At 36.1% G+C, this 11,356-nt stretch overlaps 2 protein-coding genes across 3 annotated transcripts in view; both read right to left on the reverse strand.

Annotated features, from left to right (window-relative positions):
- The window catches only part of LOC114522249 (neuronal pentraxin-1-like), a 29,039-nt gene extending 21,999 nt beyond the window's left edge, over positions 1-7,040 (reverse strand). The window contains exons 1-5 of one of the 2 annotated variants that reach the window (XM_028542895.1): positions 6,854-7,040; positions 6,565-6,762; positions 5,859-6,108; positions 5,022-5,407; positions 2,170-4,586 (exon numbers count right to left, since the gene is read on the reverse strand). In XM_028542895.1, coding sequence (XP_028398696.1) covers positions 4,366-4,586; positions 5,022-5,407; positions 5,859-6,108; positions 6,565-6,762; positions 6,854-6,914 — 1,116 coding nt within the window. In that variant the 5' untranslated portion in view covers positions 6,915-7,040 and the 3' untranslated portion in view covers positions 2,170-4,365. Of the gene's footprint in view, positions 1-2,169; positions 4,587-5,021; positions 5,408-5,858; positions 6,109-6,564; positions 6,763-6,853 lie in introns of those variants that run through there. The other variant, XM_028542894.1, reaches the window with a different exon arrangement.
- Positions 7,041-7,189: 149 nt separating this feature from the next.
- On the reverse strand, positions 7,190-11,356 carry LOC114522372 (sushi, von Willebrand factor type A, EGF and pentraxin domain-containing protein 1-like). The gene is made up of 5 exons (XM_028543043.1): positions 10,911-11,356; positions 9,262-9,292; positions 8,751-8,967; positions 8,056-8,453; positions 7,190-7,527 (listed from the first exon to the last, which is right to left on the reverse strand). The coding sequence occupies exons 1-5, from the start codon at positions 11,235-11,237 to the stop codon at positions 7,190-7,192; spliced, it is 1,311 nt and encodes a 436-aa protein (XP_028398844.1). The 5' UTR covers positions 11,238-11,356.

Genomic DNA, 11,356 nt, shown 5'->3' on the forward strand with positions numbered 1-11,356 from the left:
ATTATTTATTTGTAAAAATTTTGGAATCAGTTTAAACGCTTGCATTGTAGACAAGAAAGCCATTCGTATTTTGGGTTTTGGCACAAACTGCATAAATTAGCGTCACATCATAGGGTGCTACATTTTTTCAGTATACCACGAAATCACATCAAACGTGGTATAATTGTTTTCATATACCACGGTGATGTCATTACTCCAAAATTGAGCAGCTACCGAGCGGATATGACAATTTTACCAACAGCTCCTAGCCAATCAAAACTCCTGAATTACTTTCAACAAATGTATGTATATACCATGTCTGATCTCTTGGTAATTGCTCGTTTGCAATTGACATCTTGGTTGATTTTCGTTGCAACTAAAATTTTATATTCTTTATTCTTTGTCGTTTTGTGCCAGATATCGATAATACAGTAACATGTTTTCAAAGCAAACGAAATATATTAAAATAACTCAACTATTTCCATGTAAATGGCTTGATAAACCAAAATGGCGCCTGTTGACACGTACTGTAACTCATGTGCAAGCAAAGAATTGAGGCAATAACAGAAAAGGAACCTGGGCAGTACCAAACAGTTTAAGATCACTATCTTTAGCTCCGCCTGTTCAACGTAGTTGTCAACAACTAACTTCCTGTTAGTTTACGGCGAAGGATTACATTCGCATAATTTAATATTTTTGGCCATATTTTAGTCAAAAAAGAAAGTCAGAGGGAAAATGTGTGATTTGTGTGGCATGTATTCTCCTATTGCTTCCAAACGCTGTAAGGATACAGCATGTACACACGAATTTGCTGCAAAAATGAAAGATGAAAAATATTGGGATGACATTAGGAACAAGAAGATGACAAATGCAACAGATCAGAGAAAATTGCTTGAATACAGGGTAAGTACATATACGTATAAAACATTTATATACTAAGCCGTATTAAAATAGAGTTTACAAACATGTCTGTTAGAGTTAAAGCAAATATGTTTTATACCTCAACCGCAAGTCTCGTATCTAGTGTAAGTTTCATTTTATGAGGGGTTTTGAAAGATATTTTTTGCCTATTGTCAACTGTTAACGTAATTTATGCCAGGATTATAGTCAGAACTATGATGCAGCTTTATTATCATAATGGTAGACTAATAAATTCAATATTAAATAGTCAATAAGTTTTGAATATGCAAAATAAATTACTTTAAAAGTTTGGGCATTCTATTGTAGTTTAAAACATATAGTAATTTAATTGTAGGAAGTACACCGATTGTTTATCAATTGGAAATAGCCGTTTTCCAATTAAGTAGCCTGTAGGGTAACTTTAAGTGCCTATGACACGAACTTTCACCCCAAATGTTTATGGTTGCATTGTAAAGGTCACTTAAAATTACTTAATAAGTTATTTTGCAGAATTTCAGTAACTTGCTTTTTTCTCAAGATATTTGACTTCGTTATTAGGTATTGAACAAATATCATCGGTGTGACATCACAGTTAACTACCAGTTATTAAATCAATACCTACACTAAGGAAATTTTAAAACTTTTGGACACGTATTCGTCAAGAAAACTACTCTTTTCTGAAAATCATTATGCGATGTGACGTCACATCGGTGATATTTGGATATGAAACAAAATTGAATATCTTGAGAAGGGAGCAAGTTACCAAAATTCCATAAAAGAACTTATTAAGTCATTTTAAGTGATCTTTACAATGCAGTCATAAACATTTAGTGTGAAATTTCATGACATAGGCTCTTTAGGAATATTAAAATTATTTGCAAATAATGAGTAATTATGGGAAGCAGTAATGTAACTTTTTTGAAACGAACATTTTTGAAACTATATAATATTTTGTTTGTGGAAACATGCACCATCGTGGTAAATTTATTACTGCAAAGCTTTTGATCCGTAATAGTGTATTTTTAGTGTAACTGCATTGGTGATTACTGAAAATTCTGCACGCTGATTGGTTGCCGTTCAGGAGCCAGTTGTTCGTACGGCGTTTAGCTTAAACGGTGGTTAAGTTCAAAATAGAAAGCCAGTTTATAGATTCATTGAATAACAAAACTAAAAGTTTTTAATCTTAATAGAACAATATAATAGTTACAACAACATGTTTATTTTATATTTTGACATAGGTAATTGGAACCAAATTGTAGTTCTTATATAGTTATAGGTTAATTTGTAACAATTGTCTGAATTAAACCAGCGTTAGGACGTTAAGGTTAGGACGTTATGTATATGTGGGCAAAAGGGGAACAAAATAAGTGATTTGTTGATTAGTTAATTGCGAATTAAGGGGTGTAGAAATAGAAATAAAAATAACCAGATGGGGTTGATGGAATGTTGTTGGACAACCGCCAACAATGTGGTGTGTTTGAAATGAAATTTTTGTAAAAGGGTTTTGTTTGTGTATGATGGAGTTCCTGAAGAACCTATGTCGTTATGTGTTTAGTAATAGGTTGTGTAGTGTTGTTGGTGCTGTTCAAATCAAAGTTATGTGAGGAAGTAGGTAAAAAGGTAAGACAGAAGACAAGACAGTCAAGCGTGCGAATCAGTATCCCCGTACGCGGCGTTTCATCCTTTTGCGGACTCGTCAGCGGGGAGCAGGGTTGGCTTTGTGTAAAAGAAACATGAAGATAAGAAGTGAGTAAAAGTGGTGTGTATTTATAGGAGAATCATAAAGAATCAAACCTGCGTGAAAGTGTATTCGTAAAAGGTAAAATAATAAAATTACACTGTGTGTCTTACCAAAGTTGTTGTTGAACTTGGATAAACCAACGCGATGAGCCATCTTAAGGTTGTTGTGAAAGCGAGTAGAATATTACAGGAATCGGCTTAAAAATGCTTAACAGCAGAGCTTGTATTCGTTCAAGAAGCTTGATCCAAAAGGGGTCAGGGATTACACATTTGTGCATAAAATGCGTTAGTATGTTACGTCACTGGGATCAGGTGTCAAAGTCTGTGTTGAAGATAGTGGGGGTTTACGTGTCAATAAACAAGGGGGACTGTTTTCTGGTTCATTGTATGAGATTGATTCAATTGTTACAACTAGAACTAAACAATATGTCGAGCTTGTTGGCGCTCTTTCCGTTCCCTATAGGGGTATCACAATGTTCATTTTGTATTTTGACATAGGTAATTGGAACCATATTGTAGTTCTTATATAGTTATAGGTTAATTTGTAACAATTATCTGAATTAAACCAGCTAGAGAAAAAGGTAAGGTCGTTATATGTGTGGGCAAAAGGGGAACATAATAAGTAATTTGTTGAATAGTTAATTGCGAATAAAGATGCGTTAGTATGTTAGGTCACTGGGGTCAGGTGTCAAAGTCATTGTTGGGGATAGTGGAGGTTTACGTGTCAATAAACAAGGGGGACTGTTTTCTGGTTCATTGTATGAGATTGATTCAATTGTTACAACTAGAACTAAACAATATGTCGAGCTTGTTGGCGCTCTCTCCGTTCCCTATAGGGGTATCACAATGTTTATTTTGTATTTTGACATAGGTAATTGGAACCATATTGTAATAGATAATCCCTAATTCTACGTGTGAGGATATGTTGTATAATTAGAGTTCGTATCATCCTCGTTCCCAGGTTGTTCGGGTACTGCGTGTGCCACAGTCTAGTCCCTAGGCCTCATTGCGCTGGTCTTAAAAATCCGCGACGTCACCGAATGAAACACGCGCGAGAGGCCTAGCACACAATGTTAACGGGCCCGTAACCGCCCATTTAATGTTGTCTTTTCTTAAGAATTGTTATGACAAAATAAATGTTTGCAATTTACAACAAGAACCGCTATAGGAAGCAAGAATAATTGAAATTGACGGCTTGCTTTTGAGGGGATTCTACATTAATCAGGAGTTCACTGACGTGTCAGCTTTGATGACATATTGACTGTATCCCTTAGTGAAAGTTAATTCAAATTTAAAAAGTACTCAATTGCAAGTGTCTCTTTCGTTTACGGAAAATGTTTGACCCGTGGCTAGATAATTACACTTACAGGCTAAAGAAATCTATATCTTGTAAAACCTGGATTGAATACGTATAAGCAAGTGAAACTGACTTTATTCAACCAACCTCGTGTCGTCTACTACATTATTATACAATTCATGTCGCACGAAGGTTTCGCATGCTGACGAATTGAGATACATTAGAATTGAGATACTGATACATAAAGTTTACCGCCTATATACGATTAATACTATATGTATATTTGCATATTTCTACAACGCTTATAAACATATTTCTACAAAATACTATAAACCTATTCTTTCGGCTGTAGTTTATTATAGACGCAATAAATACGATAAATATTTTAGTGCCAATGACAATGTTCATTAATTAATCATATATTAAATAATATTCAATAGGGATTATTCTCAATTAATTCCCAAAAGGTTTTCTTCCATTGCCTCAGTTTGGTACAAGGATGAATTCTTAGTGATATTGTAACACATGTTCTCATCCAACATGGCCGCCGGCTGAACGCATCTCCACTTGTAGCCATTCGTTCCCTGACCGCGGATAAATCTGGCATAGATAACCGTTTCATTGAACTTTTTTTCACACCATTCATCTCGCAGATTCTGTACTCGATATTCTGAAGTATAGATTAAAAATAAAAACCAATTTCTACTGAAGTAAACACAGATATAATAAAGGTTAAAACGAGGAAGGTTTAAGTCTTCGATTCTGACGAGAAGGGAATATTTGCAACCATGACACAAACATGCGATTTACAACCAAACTGAGAATAAAATTTCTACTGATACGCAAGTTACTACGGTATATATACGTGGTCTTTTGAAAGGGAGAAAGGCTGGCAAAGAGGTTATATTATTTTTGATGGACGATGGTTATAAGTTCACCACTTAACATATAGTTGCGTTTTTCTTCTTCTCATTTTTTGCTAAACAGTTGTTAAAGTTACTGGAGGTGCATGATCTCTACATATTTGCTACCGTTTCGTAATCCACGTTTATAATATAAAAATATAATAATGACATGCAAGTGTGCACGTGTGTCACATGAATACCTGGAATCTCTGCTTCGGATCCGTTCCGTATAGTCACGCTACCAAACAAATGTTTGGTTCTAAAATCTCTCCATTGGAGAAGATTTCCGTTAACATTGGTGACCCCAGATGTCATTCCTTGAATAACATTGACTGTCAAAAATTGCCTCCAGAGATTCAATCCTGCGAGGCTTCCTTTAAACGCTTGTTTGCTATCAAAACCCCCGCCATGAGAATCCATTTCCTGTCCAAGAACTAAGGTACCGTTGGCAGGTATAATGTGACCTATCGATCCGTTATCACTCGTCCCCAGTTTTTTCCCATCTTGATAAATCTCGTGCAAACCATCCTTGCTTCTCCACTGCAGGCAATAGAAATGCCAAGTATCAGGGGTCAGCACCTCCTCTCTTTTAAAAGGATAAATGATTTTTTAACATATATGATGCAATATAATAAATATATTCAATTCAAGACATAATTTAATTATTCTATTCATAATTCGTTCTACTAACTACTTATAGTATATAGTATATAACAGATGCAGTAATCAATATTATATTAGATAGATAAATAGATGGTTAATTAATGCAAACATTGCAGATAATCGGTTGAATTACGTTCATATTTATAAGAAAAAAATGTGGCTAAAAATTACTTTACATTAAAACTAAGAATGTTCTGATAAGTCTACATTGAATAATTTAATGCATCATGAATGATAAAGGTATTTTTACAACGATTAGTTTGAAATATAACATTATCTATGGCTGGATCTAAAGGTCATAGTTAACAGTTTCTTTAATATGACCATTAGATCCAGCCATAGATTTAATATATTATAGGATTTATTTCACAAACCTCTTATTTACCACCAAATTCGATAATTGAAAGACCAAATCTGATTCACTTGTATGGTAATGCACCGTGATTTCGTCTGCATTATCGTTAGTGGAGTAGGCAAATATGCCAGACGCCAGATTTGTAGCCGGGAATTTCGCCCAAAAACAAAGGGAAAAGACCGATATTTCGTAGGTAAAAGCGTTTTCTATTTTGGCGTAGTTTTCGTCTGAAGCCTGATGAAAAGTCATCTGAAACACAGACTCTGTTCCTTGGAAAAAATCAATAAGCATAGGATAATAACATACAGCAGTCAACTAGCCATTGAAAGATTGGGGAGTTTTCGTATCACCAGCTTTAGCAATGCAAAAACGCCGACAGTGAATTCAAATTGTTTTTACGAGTGTTTGCGACCATGCAATCACGGCTTAATTCCAGTCAATTCGGAGAAAAATATCACATATATGCCGATGGAAGCGTAAGAAAAAACTAGTGTGTTTATCTGAAGCCAAAATCTGTGGACAAAAATGACTCAATTTCGTCCACCGTTGCAGTTCATATCAGTTTACATCGAATGCACCATCCAGCGAGTATCCCATAATGCGTTCAGAGGCATTTCGACCGGAGTGTGACCAACTGCATGGAGCTATAAGCGGTTGAGACTTTGAACGTTTTCTCTAAAACCTATGAGCAAACCACTTAGTCTAATATAATAGGTTACACTTACGAGAATTGTGTAGATCATCCGGCGTTTCTTGGAATTCTATAGAATTATCTTCTTCAACCTTCGACTTTATTCCATACCACGCAAAGACATTACCGTTTTCAAACAATGGTCCTTTGTTTGCCATCAATGATAAAGCATGTCCATCAATTTCATAGTTCCAGATATTGAGTCTACTTTGAGAGCTGTTCTCGTATCCATCTGAAAAATATATAACATGCAGCTAATGATCATACTGATCTATTTTACTCATAATAACAACTGGATTCCCAGGCTGAAGATCCCATCTTACTTAATTGGAGGTAAAGTTGTCTTCCTGCAGGAATGGTGATATTTGTAGCTGCATCATGCATAATGGAGACCAATGAACCATCCAGATATATCTTCCAGTGTCCTGTATCACTCGACCATGTGGTAGCAATATGGTGCCAGTATGCTGGAGATTCATTCCAAAACCATGGAATCCTTGCTTCTCTAGAGGTTGATAATATTGCGTTATGGGGAATAAGTGAAGTCAATATTAAATAACACTCTTAAATCTCCCTTGAAGCAGTCAACTTGAATATTATGCACTGAATATGTAGTTGTAAACAGTATCTTTGTTTTAAGGTTAAAAACATTTAGTTTGTTAGAAGTGTGTGCTGTGCATCTTTGTATTTTCTGAATAAAAATGTCTACAGTAGAAGCAGGAATGCTTTTTTGTGTCTTTAAAACCTTGCCTTTTTTCAGCTCCATCTATTTCCAAGGTGAGACTCTCAGCCGTAAGATAAAATGAGAGCAAGCTGGTTCCTGAAGCGTTTTTGTAGTCAACAAATTTCTGAAGTTCTGCGTTCAGCGTCAGCGACGCGTTCTTCTCGTATTTTACCCACGCTGTAATTGTGAAACCATCGAGTTCTTCTTCATATGTTATGTTATGGACGAACCGATTGTTTTGTGATGGTTTTATCCCAATGTCATACTTTGAGTCTAAAAAGGACCGCAATGTGTTATTTTTAAATTCCTGGGTTTCTGACACGTCATATATCATATATTATATATACCGTAGACACAATAGCAAACAATAGCAACCAGTCGGGCATAAGGCGAATATATGAATATTCCCCCCCCCCAACACGGGTGGACCCAGCATTAGTGCACTAACTATTTCATTACAAAACAAAGTGGTTATTTTTAGCAGTTTTCTTGTGTCATGCAAATTAGTGCATTAGTGCTGGATCCACCCCTGACCCCGAAATTAAGCTTCTAGCGACAGATCTGACTTCTAGTGGTGGTCAACCAGAAATCGAAAATCGGAAATCGAAATGATTTATCATAACTATCGAAACATTTCAGGTTGATCACCACTGAAATGGTTGATTGGATTCCTAATAAAACAGTAATAAGGCCATGCAGGTGTGCTTCGAAGATAAATTGTAGTGTTTAACTACTTTCAAAATTTAGTAGAGTAAGAATAATTCCACTATAGGTCTGTCAGAACAGTACGTTTGAACTTACTTTTTCGAAGCGGCTTACATGAGCTTGGCTGTTCCATGACGACCATGCTGTTACAATTGTCCTTAAGAGAACTCCAGGTAAAGACATTTCCAAGTGCTTCTTTATTCAAACAACTTTGGTTTTTTAGTTTCATTTCGGCAGCATCGGGAGACATAAATCTACTCCATACATTTAACTGGCTCAGTTTGCCGGAGAATCTCTCTGAATTCCCGTCTGAACTTCCCAGTTTCTGACCTACGACAAAAGCACCTCCAGATTTCAATGATACATTCGAGCCAAGGTCATCTCCGCTGTAGACCAATGTACTGTCAAGGAAAATAGTGTAGTTTCCAAGCCGAGACCACGATACTCCCAGGTGATGCCAATAGCCGTCACTGATTGGCAGGACAAAGAAATACCTGAAATTATAGATCAGTGTCTCAGAGAGGTACTATGTATTCTTTGAAATTTGCGGAATATGGTTGATTATGATTGACAGTTGTAAATCATGTCTCACAACTATTCAGTTCCAGAGTTCACCACACAAGTTAATATTTTCGACAAAACAAATGCAATTTTTAATTGAAAATTACTTGAGGTTATTTTATTATGATAGCAGATTCGGGACAATTTTTATGTTCATCAAAACCTCGTGAAATCCTGGAATCATTTTCAGTGATGATCTCAGGTGCATTTATATAAGAAATAAATCATACTTTTCCAATTGTTGAACTTTAAGGTACATCTTTTCCCTTTCAACTGAGAATGCAAATTCTTCGGTACCGTTCACAACGTAGGATAAAACTGTCATTTTGTCAGCCTTCAATGTGTTGATCCAAAACATGAGTGTCATATCAGACATCTCTGGCACGTTGTTGTCCAGCAAAGTAAACTTTTGAACGCTTTCAAAACTCAGATCAAAGTCACCTGGAACTATAGGCAAAAAAAATCATTATGGAATTAATAGGACTGTATTTGGACACTGGCCCCAAACCAGAGACGCCAAGCCTCGGAAACGCCAACGTGAAAGAGATTGCAGGTGTTCATGGGAATGATACACTGCCTCATCCTCTGTAGCTAGACTCACTGAAGTCAACTTGGACTATAGGACTGGGTTCGTCCAAATGAAAACTGCTTGTCTCATTTCTACTTAAATATCTAGATATAGCCTGTATAATGTCAATATGATCATTTTCCAATAAGCTTACCATAATAAAAAATAAATACCTTTGATATTGGCACAGCTGCTTTCATAACTCTGTTAAAAAAAGATGGCCATGCATCTTAATAAAAAACGAAATACATTCGAAACAGGCGACTGTAATGGGACTGCGATTCGAAACAAGGACAAACGACTAAGGAGTATAAAATCACCGCATTTTTAACTCTAAACTAAATTTGTAATTCATTGGGGAGAGTATGATTCCAGACTCCAATAAAGGGTCATTTATACGAGCGATAAAAGTCGCGAACAGTTTGTTTATACGGGACTACGCTTTTAGGGTTGCTTTCCATTGTCGCGTTTTGTTTCCACAGTGGAGAGGAGCCCATGTTGTTAAAATTATACGCAATTGGTCGTGAACAAATGAAGCGTTTATACGACAGTTCGAGACTTATTTAAACCGAGTCTTATTTAAATGGCTTTACTGTGTTTATTTTCCCGAAATAACAGCATGACAACGCCACACAAGCATCTGGCGATGAAGTATCGCACAGAAGTGGTTCAAGATTAACTAACAAACTGTACTATTTCCGTGTGACTTTTTTTTGCCCCATGCAGTTACCAAAAATTTTCTGCCCTGCAGAATTATACATCCATAAAAGAACGTAACTATTTTTACTGATAAAGCTACTATCAGTGAATTTTAATACGAAAACTGCGCATCGAATTTTGGGTCGAACACTTTAAATTAGATAAACTATAGCCCCCTGGGGCCAGTTGTATCAAGCCCGTTTACCTTAAACGGTGGTTAAGTTCAAAATAGAAAGCCGCAAGTCTATCGTTTTATTCAACAAGCAAACTAAATGTTTTTAACCTTAATACAAAGATACTGTTTATAACTACATATTCAGTGCACGATATTCAAGTTGACTCATTCAAGAGGGATGTAAGAGTGTTATTTAATTTTGACTTATCCGCCGTTTAAGCTAAACAGGCTTGATACAACCGGACCCTGGAGAATAAAGTTAAACAGCGAATGTATGATATTGCCACATATACGGACATAGTGTCAACTGCAACTTTTAGCTATCGTAAGACGTAAGCATGGTTCGGGTCAGTTCCCCACTCTGCCCCAATAGTCCTGTCTCTCATCACACAAGCTTGAATTACACTCACTTGAATTACACTCAAACTTAAACTCAGCAAATGCTATATCAGAATCAGAAATGATATTGTAAAGAGCAAAGTAAATGAGAGCAGCAATATACTATTTCATAAAGTATATATTACAGAGTATATATTAAAATTAACATCACAAATTAAACTGTAGTTCCTTTTCATTGGACTTGTAGTCATTAGGGTGCCATGGCAACGAAAGTGGCTTTATTTGAGGTGAAACTTTTATACTCTTTACGCAATATTTCTCAGAAGTCAATAAAATTCGCTGGTCAGTAAGTTAAATAATACTCGATTATAATTTCTCGCCAAAATTGTAATGGGGAGCTTAAAGTTATGCACAATGTCATTGAAATGAACAGTAGTCAGAAACACCTAAGCAAAACAGTGTCAGTGGAGAAAAAATACGTCTCAGAATAAGCTTTAATGCCTTGTTGAAACAACTGGCCTGTTAAAATTGTGACGAAGTATGCAATTTCATACCTGCGAATGCGAGGTAAATCTAAATGAAAATGTCAAAAACATGTAATTTTCTTACCTTTTCGTCTATGTAAAGATGGTCAAACTCTGGGTTACGTATTCTTTCATTAGCGTTAGATGTTTTTGGAAGTGTGGAATTGTTGAGTTCACACAGACCTTTACCAATTCCAGATGTTTTGTAATTTACCGATTCACACGATCCATCATCAACGCAATGCATGGCACATTCTAACTCGTCGTTCGTTTGCTTCGTGTCGATGACATGATTACCCAAGTGCTCTTGTTGAATTTTGCGAAAGAAAGCCTGGCTAGTATTTTGGCATTCACTTGGCTGTGGTGTTTTTACGATTAAAAAAAGCGCGAAGAAGACCAGGATGACAGCCATTGTGAATGACGATATGCTTTTTAGAAAATACGTTCACCGTTTGCTGAGACCCGTTCACACAAAGCACCAGGTGTTGAATGTTGCGTTTATTTAAGGTGTCGCCCAAAAACGTGCAAAGC

This window comes from Dendronephthya gigantea, unplaced genomic scaffold (genome assembly GCF_004324835.1).
Source record: "Dendronephthya gigantea isolate DGI-Jeju-01 unplaced genomic scaffold, DenGig_1.0 000022F, whole genome shotgun sequence".
Classification (NCBI taxonomy): Eukaryota; Metazoa; Cnidaria; class Anthozoa; order Malacalcyonacea; family Nephtheidae; genus Dendronephthya; species Dendronephthya gigantea.

What these genes read in the sequence shown, in the direction of transcription:
- LOC114522372 (XM_028543043.1), bottom strand. Translation starts at nt 11,237, where the DNA reads ATGGCTGTCATCCTGGTCTTCTTCGCGCTTTTTTTAATCGTAAAAACA. An exon ending in ATCTTTACATAGACGAAAAG is followed by an intron (nt 9,293 to 10,910) that starts GTAAGAAAATTA and finishes TTTTTTTAACAG; the next exon opens with AGTTATGAAAGCAGCTGTGC. An exon ending in ATGTAAGCCGCTTCGAAAAA is followed by an intron (nt 7,528 to 8,055) that starts GTAAGTTCAAAC and finishes GGTCCTTTTTAG; the next exon opens with ACTCAAAGTATGACATTGGG.